The sequence below is a fragment of the Anoplopoma fimbria genome, chromosome 2, assembly GCF_027596085.1.
Source record: "Anoplopoma fimbria isolate UVic2021 breed Golden Eagle Sablefish chromosome 2, Afim_UVic_2022, whole genome shotgun sequence".
NCBI lineage: Eukaryota > Metazoa > Chordata > Actinopteri > Perciformes > Anoplopomatidae > Anoplopoma > Anoplopoma fimbria.
Window position 1 is genome coordinate 2,808,920 of NC_072450.1, and position 18,785 is coordinate 2,827,704.

The following is an 18,785-nucleotide window of genomic DNA, read 5'->3' on the forward strand; positions in this document are numbered from 1 at the left end:
TAAAGTGGAGCTGAATGCTTTGAATGTTGTTCACTGGTTGATGACCTTCTGAGAGAATCCAGAAGGAAGAAGAAACTAAATATATTTTTCTCTATGAGACCTCAGTGTTTCTCCAAAGTAGGACTGAGGGACTTTGGTGGATTGACCTCAGTCCTCTCGTGGGTTTGGGGTCATCCTCCCCCGGAAGAAAGTGTTTTTAAAGTTAATTGAATCTATCTGGTGCTCTTTAATAGCAAAAATGAGAAGTTCATCTATGAAGATCATGTGCTATAAACAATATAATCATCTAGGCTAGTAGTTGTATAATGTACGATTACTTGAATATTTTAAACTATTTAATAAAAATAAAAAAATGTGTATATAACGTAGCCGTCTGCTTATGGACCAGTTCAATGCAGAATCTTTTAGGACTGTCAGTGTGTGCCTTACAGGGTTTCAGTTAGAGGCTCTGGCACGTCGATGATCCAGTCAGAGTTGTTTGTCAGGAGAAGCAGAGGACCGACCCCAGTGAACTTACTCTGAAGCTATGGAGTCTAACCTTTTAAGAAATCTCTGTCTTTCCCTTTTCTCTTACAAAGAATTGTCATGTTGTCGACCAGCTGCACAGAAAAACAACGCTAACGTTTGTCACAGACTGCCCCAAGAGAACACGATAGAATTTGTGAAAACCACTTCTGAGGAAAATGTTGACGCACTTTTTCCGTTGTCTGTTATTTCCTGAGAAGACTTCGCTGGGTGTCGTGTATCAGGAGGTGGAATAAGGTTTTCAGAGCGTTGGCTTCTCAGCATTTTAACGTAGGTGTATCCGCACTTCCTTGGCCAAATAGTTTGTTTGATTTCATCACAGACTTGATTATAAACTCTTATCCCAATATCCATTATTCAGCTCAATCAAACGGCCGTCTCATTGTGATTAAACAGCTGAAGTCTGTATTGATTTACCGGAAGGTCGATATCTGCTTCTCTCAATGACGCTCCACATCACGTGCGATGGGAAGACCCGTGTCCGTATAGTCCCTGTTTGCACGGTCATAAAAGTCCCTGTTTGAAATCAGAGCTTCTGCAAGTGTGTGAGAGTGATCCCTCAGGTCAACATAGAGCAGCACATTGACAAAGGAAACGTACCTTAAACGTGCAAATACAGCAAACAAAGGAGAAACACACATTCACACTGTGAAGAGCTGTGTCTGTTTGTTCTGCACTTATAAACGTGTAGATAAATGAAAGAACTAAACCAGCACCAGGCTTCACTCTAAACTGCAAATTAGAACAACAGCTAAACACCTGGCAGTTGTCCAACTATACAGCAGTTTGAATTTGGAGCATGTACGAGCTTTCCAGCAATGACTGTGTAAAACGAATGTGATCAGTAAGAATCTGATCCTTCTGCCAACAGCATGTCTTTCTAACTGCTTCTATTTTAGATCGATTAAATCTCATTCTATGTTACATTTATACAAATTTGCCTAAAGAATGGCAAATCTTTTGAAATGTACTTTATAAGGAGTATATTGCTATGATAAGTTTGTTCAACAAGTGGATGTACGGTATATATTTATAATTTTAGTACTTGAGTTATATGAATGTACTACTCATTTGTCCAAAGTATGTTCATCTATGATGAGTACTTTCAAAATGTGTGTACATCGATTTAATCTGAAATGATGTTAAAGAGTAACTAAACCCCGAAACCTATTTCAGATCAAAGCCAATGTAAATGTGTATTTTGTAGTGTTGTTGGTGGATTTGGGTCCAGATCAACTGCAATCATAACAGTAGCGGCATGCTAGCTAACAGTACAGTTACATGTTAAAGTAACGTAGACCAAACTCATGTGATGTTCTTTTAATGTTCTGTAACTGTAGCATGAAACCATGGTGGACTTAGCATGCTAGCTAACTATCCAGCCACTAAATGAGTACAATTTTGCAACAGAATGCTTCATCCACCCACTCTTATCACAGCGTAGGAAAGCACACTGTCATCTCCAGATAATCAGCAGATGTTGTAATGTGCTGATGGTTTCATTTTCAAGTTCACAGAAAAGAGAGAAACAACTTCTGCTGTGACTGTAAAGCTGCACTGGTTACAGAACAATGTTTAGCTACCCACTCTTCTCTTTTACAGAGGATTGATGTCATTTTTTGGGGGGCCAGTTAAATTCTTTCTATATTTATTGGTTGGTCTTCCCCTCCACAGATGTTCCAGCCTGGCTGAAGAGTCTCCGCCTCCATAAGTACGCCGCTCTCTTCTCCACGATGACCTACGATGAGATGATGTCGCTGACTGAAGAACAGCTAGAGGCACAGGTTTTTATATATATACACAAATACACACACTCACACAGACAGAGAGAGAACAAGATATTAATAAGTAATGATGTATCTAGCTTTGTCCAGGTCAAGTTGATTGTATTGGACTCAGTGGTTCAGGACTAATGTAAAGAGGGCTCTGCTTCTACTTGAAGACGGTTGAGGAGTTTCTTCTGAAACAGAGGATGCAGCTAAAATTATCACAGCTCACCGGGAAGCTGTAAACTTCCTGCAGGTGCTGCTGACTCTTTCTCTATCCGACCCTCCCATAATGCACAGCAACACTGAGACGTGGTGAGCTTCATTAAGGCTGTGTGATCAGTTGCAGTTCTTCATGGGACTTGTAAGAACTTTTAAAAGCTTCAACTATAAAGAACAAGCCTGCTGTCCAGACCAAAGATGAGCAGATTAGTTGTTTCACTCCAACCTTCACTGGCTGCATTTCCCCCCCAAAACATCTGGCTCACTCTTGTTGAAAGACAACTACCGGGCCAGTTTGAAAGAACCTTCACACCTCGTGTTTGTAGAAGGCACATCTGTTTATCTCAAAGAAGAGCTTTCAGTCTACTTAGACCAGTTTAATTTGAGGAACCGTTCAAACGATCGCTGGAAGATCACGGATATTTTAGCCTTCTTTTTATCATGTAGCATTATATTTATATGTTTAACTATTCTCAACAGCGTTCTATATTAAAGGTGCAAAATAGGAGATCGGGAGCATTTTTATTGCCTCTCAATGGCTCTCAACATGGTGACAGATTGAGCTTCTGGCTAGCAGCTAACGGTGCCACCTGCAGCAAAAGTGCTGACAGAGCTAATGGGATTACAGGCAGGTTATGATCCTGGAGCACAGAGAGAATAAAGTTATAATAGAGGAAGCTAAATCATCTCACGAAAGGTGAAACTAATTGAAAATCGTGAAAACGCTAAATGTCATGTCTTTATATGGGTCATGTGATTGCTTCCCATTAGTTGTTTAAACTTTATAGCCACCTGGTTTCTCTGTTTGTTAAATGCGCCAACGAAGACCAGTTTTGATATTTCATTTTTCTAAGATGTTGGCGTGCCTTCCTGTTTATCACTAGAGTAAGTTTTTGAGCTCGGCCCGAGGTGAAACAATAGTATGGTGGTGAGGAGTGAGTGAAGGGCCAGCTGAAGATATACAGCAGGTAGATGAGCTGATGGGAGGCAAAGAGGGATGATTAGCTGGTTGCTGACAGGTTTTTTATTAGAGCAGAGCCATAAAGGATACAGGCTGTAAAAGGTTGCTGAAGAGACACAACTCACAACTCCTCAAACCGTTTCAGTGGCGCGTAGAGAAATCTTCTTCTGTCTTTGCATCAGATTGACCTTAAGAACCAACGATCAAACTATTGAGAACAAATATGGGCAGACACAGTAACGATCGGTTTAGCACCTTTTAGTGTTTTTGACAATGATCAAATTGGTGTTTGACACAAACTCTTTTTTCCAACAGAAGGTCACTAAAGGAGCACGGCACAAGATTGTTATCAGCATTCTGAAACTCAAAGAGAGGCAGAACCTGCTGCGCAGCTTGGAAAAGGTCAGTGATGGATTACAACATCCTCTTCTCTTCATCTTCATACATACACCAAAATACATCTCCTAAAGCTTCTAGTCCTACCTGGAATCATTTAGAAGTCTTGTTGATTGTTAAAAAAAAAAAATCGTATGTGGTGATTGAGCTTGTGACCTTTTGTGGACACCACAGGACTCCAGCGCTCTTTTCCTGCATGTCAGTGAGCAGGGTGGTCATTCTCAGTCGGTGTTGTGTGTCTGAAACAGCAGCTAAGGGAACACCTAATCCAGGAAGGAGAGTTTTGGGCTCCGAATTTAAACCCCCCTCCCCACCACCACCACCAACCCCTCAACCCTCCATTCAGCCTTCAAAGCAAGACAATGGCACTCAAGGGCACACCACAGGAGGGACTTCTTGGGCCAGCTAAATTCAGACTTAACCTTTTCACCAACGCTTCATTTGAAAAATTTGTTCCCGCTGCATTGGAAGGGCCGGCCGGGGGAAACAAGACACCTGTTGCTTGGTATTTTGGGTTTACACAGACTCATGTAGAGCGCTGCTGTGTGGAGGGTGGGGGGGGAGGATTGATATGATGCACGCAGACACAAGTAGTGAAGGAAAACCGCATGTATTTTGGGGATTACTTTATACTCTGCTCTATCACATGGCAGGGTGGTCAGAGATCCCCCCCCCTCCAGCTGTTAGGCTGTTAGTCCGTCTTTATATTCAGCATGCTGGTCAAAAGTATGATTGTGTTGAAATGTCTGTGACAGAGAGCTGGATCATACAAGCATCCTGAAGGTAGGCCGATCACACCGAGACGCGGTGCTACAGGGCGCGGCCGATTCAAGAACGCCTCGACAAAGATCTTATGTGATTGACTGAAAATGGATAATGAGCTCCCTCGATTACTGTAGCCTTCATGAAACTATCCCAACGTGAGATGTGAATTCCCTCTCACATACTGTGTAGCTCTCTCACAGACAAACAGCTGACTAGCTAGCCCTACCACGGTGTGATCAGGGCGGCTGTGGATCAGTGGTGGAGGAGGGCGGTCCTTCATTTGAACCCGTAGCCGTGCCATCGGTGTGTGAATGCTAGTTAGTCCTAAATGGCAGGTGGCACCTTGCATGGGAGCCACGACATGTAGTGTTAAAGCGCTTTGAGCGGTCATAAGACTAGAAAACTGCGACACAAGTACAGTCCATTTACCACAACTACCGGCTTCAAAACAGGAAGTCAGTGGTAGTAGTGGAACCCGCACCTCGCAACTTGATTTGATTGGATGCCTGGGGCAAGTGTGACATTGACGAGCGGTACAACTCCACTCTTACAAGTTTAGAATATTTCATGCAAATCTAAAAAAGCTTGAAAAAAATGTGTTGTGCGGCCCAAGACAGGTGCGCATCCCGTACTATAGGTAAATATTGGATTTGTGGGCAACTTGTTTCTAGCCGAGCCTCCAACTGCGCTTTTTCTAGATTTTTTTGCAGTGCCAATTTCTAGATGTTTCCAGCCTTTCTAGATGCGCCTTTCTAGCGGCGGGTCTCGGTGTGATCCGGGCCTAAAGCTTCTTCATAGTAAATACCACACCAGATCTGTCTCTTCAATTGATGTCAGAATGTCATCGTATTTCTTGTGAAGTAAATTCTTCAATTCTTTCTGCTCGGCTCCCCCTCACTCCCCACGCCCTCCCTCCTCTCCCCTCCTGGCCATTAACCACCAGGATGTGTTGGAGGGCAGCAATCTGCGCGCCCCGCTGCAGGAGCTCCACCAGATGATCATGACGCCCATCAAGGCTTTCATCGGCGGCGAGGAGGCCTCCCTGCAGCGCTCCCTGCTGGGGCCCGAGAGCAAGAGCGCAGCGCCCGGCGCCCACCTGACCGGGGTCGGCGGAGGGGAGGCGGAGTCAGGCTCAAGCGTCATCGCCGAGGGGGATCTACCCGGCCAGTTCACTCGAGTCATGGGCAAAGGTGAGCTGAGTGCTGAGGTTGTTTTTTTAACGGAGAGGGTTTTGTTCTGTTTTAACTTCTTTATTTCAATCCTTTTCAGTTTGTACCCAGCTACTGGTGTCGAGGTCAGACGAGGACAACATCAGCTCCTACCTACAACTCATCGACAAGTGCCTTATCCATGAGGTACCCCCTCCCTCTGGAACACACTTCTGTAGTTTAGACACTTTTTATTGTCAAAATGAGAAATTAAAACACAGAATTTGATTTGAGCTGAATGAGTCTGGGATAAGTACCTTTGATCATCATTGAGTTCTGCTAGTTTAAAGATGAATGCTGTAATCCAGACGTCTCCCTGTCTCTCTGAAACTCTTGAGTTTCCTCATGTCTGTAGTTTAACTGCATCATCCTTCAGATCTGGGTCATTTGCTGCAGCACATTGTACCTGGAAAAAATCCTCCTCATGCTTGGTTTCATCCCCTGATTGTACTCCGTGTTCTCCCCTCCCCTTCAGTCCTTCACCGAGACGCAGAAGAAGAGGCTGTTGTCATGGAAACAACAGGTCCAGAGGCTGTTCAGGTCCATTCCAAGGAAAACCCTCCTCGACTTAGCAGGGTACCGATCGCAGAGGAGGTGAACACGCAGTAGCTTCTATTGTCTGGGTTTGACTGGCTGTGATAAGAAACACTTCAAATGAAAATCACTTTAACTTCAATCAGCAACAGTTAGAGTCAGTAGAGTCCATTTACACACACAGGGAAAGGTATAACACTTTTTATCAAGTTGTTTTTTTCCTTTGCTGACATGTCTACAATTGCAAAAGTGTGGACTGATCAATCATCACCACAGCTACAGCAAAGATAGAATTCTCAATACCATGGTTATTTCATCTTAATGGAATCTAAAACTCAAAAGGTTGTTTTCTGTTATTACTACTCTTTCTTCTCCCCAGCATCAAAGAAAAAGTTGCATTGCTAATCAGGCAAAAGAGCTTGATGCTCGTTATTGGACTGTCTGATTTATTTCTTATTTACATCCAGAATGGAGGATCTGTTTAACTTCTCCTGCTCCTCTTGGTTTGTCTGTTCAGCTCAGTGTACCTGGACCTTTTGTTTGTTGACACGTGTTCCTGTGATTCCCCGTTTTGTTCTGCAGCCGTTTCGGACAGTCCAACTCTCTCCCCACCACTGGCTGTGTCGGGGGCAGCGTGTCGGTCCGGAGGAGCCTTCGACAGTTCCAGATGCCCTCCAGGAGTCTGCCGGGGGCCCGGCCCCTACTGGGCAGCGGGGGGCTGCTGGGACCAACACCTCGCAGCTCCAGCAGCACACCCACCGGCCCCAAGCAGGGCAGACAGGTGAGAGATTATTCTTCTAGTGTCCAGAGAATGATGCTATGGATTAGTATTCATTTACTGGACATAGTTTATATTATAAATATACATGTGACACTAAAATAGCATGAGAATATGCAATATTATTGGAAGTAGCGTACGTTTAATTCCTAAACCTTTTTAGGGCTACAGCTAAGGATTATTTTAATAAAGCCTTCGCATTGCAGATATAGGCATGAACTGTTAAAGATGTTTGGTTTGGTGTACAGAGTGCACGTCTTGGTTTATTCTCTTTATCATTTTCATATTCAGGGTGGTATGACTTTATGAAGAATCAGTTGAGTTGGACATTTCAGATTGTTATTGTTAATAACATTCTCTAACTCAGAAAAAACGTTAACGTTTATCTGATGGTACCATCATGTATTCAGTGACTGGAATGCTGAACGTCAGAGGAGTTTGTGTTTCCACAGAGGAACATTTGAAACACATAATAACACATTCCAGGATGGTAACAATAACCTGGGCAGCAGAATTCCTTCTTCAGCACGTATTCTGCCATAAATAGATCTTTTTCATATATTCCATGACATAAAACCCTGCGGTGAGGAAGAGCAGCAGCGGTTAGTGTTTGTCGAATGAAGCGAGGTGGATGGAACTCGTAGGCAGGTCACCCCACATACCAGAGGCCCTGCGTCAGTGCTCAACACTGAAACAGGAGGAGCATGTGGAGCTGGTTCAGACCCATCCGGGCCCACTTTGGTCTGGGCTGACCCAGTTCACTGGAAACCTCTCTCTCTCTCTCACTCTCTCTCTCTCATCCCTTACAATGGGAGGAAATACCTCAGTTCCTCCTCCTCACGCTGGACCTTCTTGTGTGGGACTGCTGTTTGGATGTGTAGAGAGAGAGAGAGAGGGGGGAGAGAGAGGGAGGGAAATATGTGAGTCATAGTTTGGGAGAGGTAGCTGTGGTGTTGGAGGAGGAGGGGCAATGAGCGAGAGAGAGAGAGTTTATATGTGATGTGTAGGAGAGAGAGAGCGAGGCAGTGAGAACAGTTCACAGGCATTTCCTGTTTTCCCCCTGGCCCGTGGCACTGCAGGGCCGCGAGGGGGGAGGGGGGTTAAACAGAGAGAGGTGAGGGGAGGGGCATGAGGTGGTGGTGTTGGGGGTGTAATGGGCAGGTTACATGTGAGGAATTCATGTGGTGTGTGTCTGAGACTGTCATTAGATGTGGGCCAGACAGGGACCTTCATGAGGGGGGGGTTCTTCTTCTGTGGTCTTCTTCAGCATATTTATCTTCATATTCATCTCTGATCAGTGAAAGTTTCAGCAATGTAGAAAAGCTGTGTGTCAGAAAGTGAAGAGGAGGTTCTCTGAGCTTGAAATCTGTCCATAAAATGATGATATTTTATTATATAGCTTTTTAAATGTGAGTATTTAAATTAGCCAGGTTAACCTCAGGTCATTAACATGTCTGAAGTTGGAGCATTCTGGAGGTTGTTATCATCCAACACCTGTATAGCAATAGAAAAGGTCTAAACGCAGCATTAATCATAACCATGGGTACAGTTTAAATGGTGACTAGAGACATTTTCTCATTTATTCTTTGATAGGCGTATTGTAACATGAGTCTCATGTCTCATCATATTCCAGCCTTTTGTAAGATGCACTGTTTGACTTCTACACAACGATATAAGTTTCTCTCTCGTCCATTTCAACTTACCTGTTGGTTCATTCATATAGAATTATAGTGTCGAGCCTCAGGTTGGATTCACAAACATCTTTATATATTGTTTTAACTTTTAGTCACTTTTAACACAAACCCTAGAAAATGATCACACTTCATTGTGTTTTATGTATTAAATATTTAAACATTGTTTCAATTTTTTATTAAGAAAATGAGTCTTTGATGCAGACAAAACTTTGGGGAGACCTTTGGATAAGACTATGTTTAGTGTTATCTTATCTGAGCTTGATTTCTTTATTAGTAGGTTTTGTTTGTCTAACTTGTCTCTGAACTAGACATCCCAAAAACTAGATTTCCATGAAAGTTGAAGGACAGACTTTTTTTTGTTTTTGTTTTTGCCGTTAGACGAGGAGTGTTTTTCTTAATCAACCATACCTAGTCACGCTGTTCCTACAGAGAGTCTTTGAAGGAGTTGATTTAATGCTGCGGTTGACGTTTTCTCCTCAGGGTCTCTGGTTCGCCAACCCCGGAGGAAGCAACAGCATGCCCAGCCGGACCCACAGCTCCGTGCAGAGGACCCGCTCACTGCCGGTCCACACCACGCCACAAACCATGGTCATGTTCCAGCAAGCCGGTAAACACCAGTTTATCTACTTATACATGGCGTCTTTTGTTCTGTATTTAACAACAGAGAGTATTAACTTCCAACTCTGAAATGAAAACACAAAATCTGCAGTGACACTTATTGATGATGATGTTGGAACAAGTTCTTTGTCTTGCTGTATTTTCATTATGTTTTAGCTATTTTAGCCATTGAATGACTTCACTGTGGATTTAAAATTCATACCTCAGGGTTTTGACGTGTTTGGACTGGGTGCTGAACCATTATGATGACAGCTCAGCAGGTTTTGGCTCTTTCAAGTTCATAATTAAATATGATGTTCGTGCTAAAAATGAAAATCCTTAAAAATAGACCTTAAACTCACCACTCTTCAGCCAATGTGTTTTATTGTGACATCAAACGTCCTCTGAAGCTCATAACACCGGCGTTAGGAGCTTTTTCACTCTCTTCACTCTTTTTCACTCTCTCCTCATTCCCCGGTCAAAGCCTCCCATGAATTGACGATATTGTTTTGCAAGATTACATAGGAAAAAAAGAACAAATACCCAATTATTATGAAAAGCTATTCCTAATGATAGAGTTCTGCAGAGAGAGGAAGTTAGCATTTTAAAGCATTACAGGAAATAATCTTTGTGTCAAACAAATGTTTGATTCTTACATGTCTTGTTCATCAAGATAATCCTCACAAATAAACGCAACTCTTATGATTTTTGGAAGCCTGACTACAATCAGCAGAAGGAGAAAGTTAGTCTATAAAAGAACTACACCACGGTCAAAACCACAGACTGTACATGAGAAGTGGACGTAGTCATGGTGACGTCCCCCACTGGTTTGTGGACTGATGGGTTTTTTGCAACCGATAAATGGTGTGACCATATTTGGAATGAGGAAAAGTGAGGTAGAGACGCCGTATACGTCTCTGGTAGCAGACCTGTCAATCACAGTAGCCCCGCCCTAAAGCATCCCCTGCTTTATGGTCTGTTTGACTCTAAATGGAGCATCATTTACTAAATGAACATCATGCTGTATTGAAGAAGACTTGAAACTAGAGATTGAGACCATAAACTCATGTTTACAATGTTTACTGAGGGAATAAATCAAGAGAGAAGTAGAGTCATTTTCTCATAGACTTCTATACAACCAGAGGAGTCGCCCCCTGGTGGACAGGAGAGAGAATGCAGGTTTTACTTTACTAGTCTCATTGAGACGCTTTTTTAAGACAAGCAAGAGTTCCCCAAAGGGGTATTTACTGACTTATTTTATATCGGAGAACAAAACCTTAACATCTCTTCAGCTTGTGTTAAACACAGACCTTATGTCACGCCTCTAAACAAAGACATTCAAACAACACAGTGACCTGCTGACTCTGGCTTTTCTTGGTTTTAGGACTAATCCCTGCAGAACTCTAGTGGGGTTCATTTTAAATGTCACAAACCTCTTTTATAATCGTGTAAGATCATTTCTGATTGGAGCTTCAGTGTCGTCACACCTGACCCCCCCCCCCCAGCCTGGTCTCACACAGACTCTGGTCACGGTAACCATCGGCGCCAGGCGGAGTGACCTGTAGTAACCTCTGCTGACTGGACTTTGTCCCACAGGAACAATGGACAGAAATAGGACCAGCCGGGACTTCCTCCACTCTCGTCACACAAACACCACACAAACCAGAAATGTCTTTTTGTTGGAATAAAAATGGATAATTTTAAAAAAAAAGCAGGAGGGAAGCCGAGGGAGAGAGTGGAGGCTGTATGTGAGGGAGGAAGAGATGGAGGCAGGGAGGACGGAGTCAGAGGAGTCTCACAATGAGGCTCTTTGTGCAGCGAGGACACGGCCCACTCCTTCCCTCTCTCCCTCTCTCTCTTTACCTCCCCCTCCCTCTCTCTCTCCTACATCTCCGCCTTTTGACAACTCTGCAGAGTCATGCAGTCATAGCCCCCCCCCCCCCCCCACCCCTCAGGGCCGCTGTAGCTGGGTGTCAGCCAGAGTCGCCCTCCTCTGACTCGGTGCATGTACGTGTGATCTGTCTTCTCTCTGCCAACAGGCGGATAAAGAGACTTATTAAGTGAGACGCAGAAAATGAAGAAGATGAAGGAACAAGTGTGTGTGTGTGTGTGTGTGTGTGTGTGTGTGTGTGTGTGTGTGTGTGTGTGTGTGTGTGTGTGTGTGTGTGTGTGTGTGTGTGTGTGTGTGTGTGTGTAGAGAGGGTGGAGGGTGGAGGGGTGTTGGAGGGATTTGGAGCCTATAAATAGTCCAGTGTGGACTACGAGGCCTAACTCAGCTTTTCTCTCCGGCCACGAGGGATTTTCACCATCCGGACCGTGTTGAAGACTCAGCTAAGAGCTAAATATCTGGACGGGGTTGCTAGGCTCCCCCCCACCCCCTCGACCCCCAAACTCCAAACTCAACCCCACCCTCTACAGAGCAGTCCCCACCCTGCTGACAGTTGAGGGCCAAGGACGCCATCAGCCACTGATTGGGTCTTTTAAAGGGACAGTTCACCTGCAGTGACATTTATTCATCACGACCCCGACGTGTAGAGGCCTTCAGAGACACTCTCTCATCAGAGGCCCCACCATGCTGCAGCAAAGAAGACAGAGTGAAATCATTAAACACATTTTTAATTTGATGAGGAAATACTGAACTCTGATACTGTCCATCATCTCTGCCGCGGAGAAGATCAGCTGTAGAACCTGAATCATTTGTTATTGGATTCAAATTTCCTTAACTTGCTAATAAACCTGTTGTGACCATCATCATCATCATCTCCTCATCATCACCACCAGGACGTTTTGTTCTCATCATCTGTTTAATATGAATATAACTGACTGAGGTCTTAACTTTGCTTGTGTTCCTGTGCAGATCTTCAGTTACCGGTGACGGAGCCAGACATCAACAATCGCCTCGAGTCTCTGTGTCTGAGTATGACAGAGCACGCCTTGGGAGGTAACGCACCATTTTAATAGATCCTAATCATTAAAACGTAATAAATAAACTGATTGTTCTCCAGAGAACATCAATCAGTGTGTCTCTCTCCTCTATTGTCATTACATGACATCCTGTCTTTCTTCTCAGGATGTGATGTTTAAGTTGATCATATAGTAATGTTGATATTCACATCCCTCTGAACATGATGATCACATCCTCCAGGCTTATGGTGATGTCCCTTTATGTACCGACTGACCAGTGAACAGGAAGTGACCATATATGGACTGAGGAGGAGTGACGTAGAGACGCCGTATACGTCTCTGGTGTCGACCTGTCAATCAGTGTGTAGCCCCGCCCTAAAGCATCCCCTGCTTTATGGTCTGTTTGACTCTAAATGGAGCATCATTTACTAAATGAACATCATGCTGTATTGAAGAAGACTTGAAACTAGAGATTGAGACCATAAACTCATGTTTACAATGTTTACTGAGGGAATAAATCAAGAGAGAAGTAGAGTCATTTTCTCATAGACTTCTATACAACCAGAGGAGTCGCCCCCTGGTGGACAGGAGAGAGAATGCAGCTTTAAGACATGTTGCCACCTGTTCTATACATAGTTTTGTTAAGGCTGACTCAACAGATTGATATCTTTTGGAAATAATGTGCTATTTATGAATCTCAGACATCTGATTGCTTTAATATCTGAGAATTAGACAGAAAATCAGATTTCATGTTTAGTGTTTGATGGCAAGAAATGACATGAAACACATAAAAAAGCACTTCAGAATCTGTAGTAGACATCGGGCTGAGACGAGTGAGTCAGTGGACGACTTGGCTTGTGCAGAATAAGCCCGTGTACAGTGGATTTCAGTCTGGGTTTAGGTCGGTGCCAATCCCCCCCCTCCCTCTCTCAAAACTGGACTGAGGTGAAGACAGTAGGCCTCAGTGCTCCACGGCGAACGCTGGACAAGTGCTGCTTTGTGTGTGTGTGTGTGTGTGTGTGTGTGTGTGTGTGTGTGTGTGTTGTGTGTGTGTGTGAAGAAACTCCGTCTTAACCAGAGTTTCTGCTTTTTATAGTCTCTGAACTCAACGTCCAGCCAGTTTTGGTGATTTGCAGGAACATAACTCAATAACTTAATCTGAACCAGCAGCAGGAAACGACCCGAAACACCACGTTTCATGGGTTTAAAGGGAAAAAAGAAGCCAGCATATTCAGTATTCTTCACGCTGACGTTAACCTGACCTTTCAGTACAACGATGGAATGAATTTGTCCACCAGTGCGTAGCTGCATTTTCCTCTGTAGCCTGACCAGAGGCAGCAGCTGTCAGACTGTTTTCCTCCTGAGCTCTATCAGTATTGTTACAGATGTGTTGTCTTCTCACCAGGACGGTGTGGCGTTCCGACCGCTCGCTGCTCGCCACGTCAGAACAACACGCCTCAGGCCCAACATCACTACTCCTCTTCTCCTTTCATACAGAGCTGATAGCAAAGAGAGTAGAGTCCTTATAAAGAGAGCAGGAACAAGATGACCAGCGTCGTAATGAAATAAGAATAAAAATCTTTATTTATATAGCAGATTTCATACACACTGTGTAGCTCAAAGTGTTGCACCTTTAAAGATACTTAAAAACAGAAAACCTTCCTTTTACAGGGAAAATAAATAAAAGTGGTAAAAAGAAAGCCTGCAACTTGATATAAATATTCAACTGGAATAACGAGTGTAAACCTTTATCAGCTGACTATCGATCAGGACACAAACTCTGATTCTGAAAAGTTAAGTCAATACTGAAGTGTCTTAAAGCTGCATTCTCTCTACTGTCCATCAGGGGGCGACTCCTCTGGTTGTATAGAAGTCTATGAGAAAATGACTCTACTTCTCTCTTGATTTATTCCCTCAGTAAACATTGTAAACATGAGTTTATGGTCTCAATCTCCAGTTTCAGGTCTCCTTCAATACAGCATGATGTTCATTGAGTAAATTATGCTCCATTTAGAGTCAAACAGACCATAAAGCAGGGGATGCTTTAGGGCGGGGCTACACACTGATTGACAGGTCTCTGCTGTGTTGTTGTCCAGTCTGGGAGTTGTACATGTTTTGGTCTTACAACTCTTTCACGTTCATGAAGTTAACTGTAACATTTTTGGTCGCCCTAAAAGGGTCGTACTCAGCTCCTCCCCCTCGTGTCACTTCTGGTTCTAAAAATAACAAGATGGCGACGGCCAAAATGCTGAACTGGAGGCTTCAACACATCAGTGTATGGTTTTGATCGGTTAAACTCTAACCTCCTCTTCTCTCTGCTCCTCCTCAGACGGAGCCGACCGCACGTCAACAATATGAACCGAGGACCTGAGTTGAGACGGTTGGACGGTCGCCGGTTCTGGAGGCTCTCTCTCGATACGTCACCTGGAGGTCACCGACCCTCCTGTCCCCCCCCCCCCCCCCACCTTCTCTCTCCCTGCAGCCAACGGCAGAGCTCAACCAACGGATCAGACGGGATCCGAGAAATCACGACAGAGAGAGAGAGAGAGAGAGAGAGAGAGAGACCACCAAAACAGCCAACGCACATGATCACACCGGCACCGTCCACCGGGGTCGGACAAACAGAACACACTTCCTGCTCCGCCAGCATTGAACCGTGTGTGAACAGGCCAGCAGAAGGGAGACGCCGGCCTGTGGATCAGGGCCCTCCTGGTCCCCCCCTACATGGACCCCAGACTGTGGCGTCCTTCAGACCCATAACAGTACCTCAGACCCCAAAAACAAGACCAGACAAGCAGGGCCGGACGTTTTCACTGAGGATCCTCGTAGAGCTCGGGAAAGGCCTCTTGCCAAGTATTGGGCGGCAAAAAAAAAAAAAAATCATGTATTTGTATTTGTTTGTATTTATTGTTTACATTATGATGCTACTTTTAAAGGGTACAGAAACGTGTTTGAATTTCAGGTGAATGAATCGTGTCATATTCTGTAAAGCCTCGGTCGCCCACCAGCTTTACGTCCCACAAGTAGCCATCACGCTAGTTTACAACCAACGTGCTTATTCTTTATTTTATCAGCCAGCAGCAAAAGATGTGTTGGTTGGGAGAGAGGAAGAGGAGGAAGAGGAGGAAGAGGTAGAGCAGATGTGTGAGGAGGGCTGAGAGGAAGAGGTTGAGAAAGACACAGGAAGTAGCAGAAGAAAGAATCGAGCTGAGGTGACGATGGAAAAGGGAAGCGGATGTTTTAAACGGAGAAAGACATCAGAGGCGGGACCTTTGATGGGACGAAGATGACTGAGGATGATCATGTCATATGAGCGAGTGTAGGAGGAACGTGAGTTTGGCTCCGGTCAGTTACATATTGTTTATCCGCAGCATGTACTGTATGAACTCTCTGAATTCAGGCACGATACGTTGGAAATGTAGTTGTTTTTTGTTGTTTTTTTACGCACCTAAATGGGAGATTATTATCTGCACATTCAGATCTTTGGTTTAGCTTTCTCCTTCTGAAGCAGGATGATGTTCCACAGCTGCATGTTACGACTAAACGTCTCTCTCTAGGGGTGAATGGGAGATTGTGAAATGTGGGAGAAGATGGCAGGAAAAGAAAAACAAACAGGAGATGGTTTGGTTTCCACTCGGACCGCGTTGCGACACAAAGTCAATCCATGAAGGGTCGTTTCTCCCAGAGATTGTCTCCTTAGTGTTTATCGCCACCTGCTGGTGGAACACGGTCACAGCGGAGCAGAAGTCCACTGACAACACAGGAGGATCATTGAAACATCAGTGATGATTTATTCTTTCTTTTTTATTCTGACTCTCATGGTTATTCTGTGTCTTAATATTTATCCTCAGTTTATTGTGTCTGGAATACAGACTTTATAAAAAAAAAAATAGGTTTATATGTAAAATAAGCTGATTAGGAAAACTCCCCTCTGTGCCGAGTCCTGACCCCCGATCGATCCTCATGGAGGGGGGTTGATTATTACTATTATTATTATTATTGTTTAGTTTCTTTCATTAGTTTGTTGCAATTCTATAGTAAACTTCCTTTGTATCCTGCACTTGATATAATAATGTGATACACTAAAACCCCCAAATGTTCGAGGCTCAAGCTACAGGAGCAGATTCAGCAGAACCACAACAGGCGGCCATGTTGAATCCTGACGCTTCTCTTTGAGCTTAAAAGATGTTGGAGTTTATAATCTCTCCTCATGTCGCTCACTTAAAGGACCACACCAGAGTCTGTGCGTGTTTTAGCCCCTTAACACGGTTTAAATACACATTACATCACCATCTTCTATTTATCTTATGTTTTTCAGGAAGTTACAGTTTATTTTTATCATTAAAATGAACATGAAACGTAGTGCAGGTTTTTTTTTGATCTGCACCTACAAAGGAATGTGATGTTTGTTGCAATGATCCACCTTCTGGTTTCAAAACAAAAATGGAAACTTCTGGCTACCTACAAGTTTGAGAAAAACTTGAAAATCTAGAAATCCAAAACACTACAATACACTTTGAATAATAAGTAAATAAGTGTGTGAGCCGTATTAAAGGAGCAGCGTGGAGGATTTAGAGGGATCTATAGACAGAAATGTAATTACATAAAAAACACCTGACTGTAAGAGTCGTCGTGTTTTCATTTCCTCGGAAAGAGACCTTCATATTTACAAAGGGAGGCGGAGTCTGCTGTGTTCCTACGGAAGCCCAGAACGGACAAATCATGTTACAAGTCATGTTTTTATGTTACCTAAAGGCCACCGTAGTTCTCTACGCGTTTGGGAAAGAACTATTCAGTTGGTTGCAATCTGCAACTTCACCACTAGATGTCACTAAATCCTCCGCACTGCTCCTTTTAAAGGGACTAAAACATGCAGACGTTCTGTTCAGGTGCCTTTATAGAGACGGACGTGGTTGAGCTCCGCCCACTTCGGGGGGGCAAACACAACTCATGGCTCTCTGTAGACTTTGATTTGTGAGACGGAGCTTCTTCGCTACGGTTGAAGACTCCACCAAAGCATGAGAGTGACGTGAAAATGATGAAAACATCTTTGTTTTTCTGAGAAGCAGCTTCTCGTCTCGACGTCTCTGAACCCGTACTTAAAGTAGAAACAATTATTTATTCTGTTTTTGTTTGTTTTTTCATTGCAGAGGTGATACTTTTGCTTCATTTAGGTGTTTTATTATTTAAAGTACCATATGTATTAACATGTTATGGCTGGTGACCATACGTACATCTCAAATATTAACATAGTCATTGTTGACTTTGACAATTCTTCTTTTATTCTGTTGTTGTTGTTGAATTATAATCTTTGTTTTGTATCCATCATCAGTTTCATGTTGAGGTGAAGCTTTTTTCTCTGTAGCTCCATCGCAGAAACGTCGCTTCATATTCAGTTACAAAACTCACATCAGACGAGCAGTCGGCAGATAAACAGCTTCGTGTTGTTGAAGTCTTTGGCGGGCCGGGAATCTGATCTGGAGTCTGAACTTGGTGCTGTGGGCGTTTTACCACCTAACCAGGGAGACGTGAAAACTGGAGGTTTCACCGAATGTTGCTTTAAATGATACGGCTGGGTTCGTTCTGTGTTTCTCTTATCGTCAACTGATCCCACGGAAACAAGATAATTCAACAGATTGTGACTTCCTGTCTGCGTCACACCAAATATCTAAAAACTGGTCACAAATATGTAGTTTCATATTTAAAAAAAAAAACAAGTTTAGTAGTCGTTTTTTATCAAACAAACTGGAGGAAATAGTTCAGCATTTGTTAGGGACTATTTTCAGCGGAGTGTTTGTATGTTTGATTGAGACAAAATAAACTACAGTGTGTTTCTGTGGATGGTGGTGATGGAACAACATGTAATGGAGATCTATCAGGCAGAAGATGCCTTCACTGTCTGGTCTTTCTGTGGGATTTGTTGACGTTAAGAAACAGAACATCACCAGACTACAGTCAGTAACGTAAACAAAGGGATTATTGAACACTCTAGTACTTTTTTGCAGTATTTTAATTCACGTTGCCATGTTTGAGTTCTAAAGGTGTTTCAACAAAGTTCAGGAGATTTATTTCAGCTTTGCATTAAAAACAAAAACACTAGTTTAAATAAGTTTATGTGTCTCTGGGTCAAAGAGACACAGGACGTCTCCGGATCAATACGCACCTCCTCAAACCAAATGCTTTATTTTTGTTTTTATTCTTTTTGATTTTATCTGAATGCATATGAGCTCTGATGTCCTGAGAGCTGCTAACGCTGTCACTCTGCAGTATTAACAGGTAGATAACGCCGCGATATTCCAAAAAAACATGTAATGTACTTTGAGTCGAGACATATATGCTGTTTTGTATCTTTTATTTCTGTCATAGATTCTGAGGTTTATGTCGATGTGGGATGCCAAGACTTTTTCTCTCTCTTTTCTTTATTTTTATTTTATT

General features: G+C 43.4%; 1 protein-coding gene across 2 annotated transcripts in view; it reads left to right on the forward strand.

Moving 5' to 3' along the window:
* samd4a (sterile alpha motif domain containing 4A) overlaps positions 1-14,810 on the forward strand; it is a 43,295-nt gene extending 28,485 nt beyond the window's left edge. Inside the window, exons 4-12 of one of the 2 annotated variants that reach the window (XM_054614843.1) lie at positions 2,200-2,309; positions 3,790-3,876; positions 5,579-5,825; positions 5,905-5,990; positions 6,319-6,437; positions 6,960-7,158; positions 9,330-9,456; positions 12,304-12,387; positions 14,680-14,810. In XM_054614843.1, the coding sequence (XP_054470818.1) occupies positions 2,200-2,309; positions 3,790-3,876; positions 5,579-5,825; positions 5,905-5,990; positions 6,319-6,437; positions 6,960-7,158; positions 9,330-9,456; positions 12,304-12,387; positions 14,680-14,708 (1,088 nt within the window). In that variant the 3' untranslated portion in view covers positions 14,709-14,810. The remainder of the gene's footprint in view (positions 1-2,199; positions 2,310-3,789; positions 3,877-5,578; positions 5,826-5,904; positions 5,991-6,318; positions 6,438-6,959; positions 7,159-9,329; positions 9,457-12,303; positions 12,388-14,679) is intronic. The other variant, XM_054614852.1, reaches the window with a different exon arrangement.
* Positions 14,811-18,785: the final 3,975 nt, after the last annotated feature.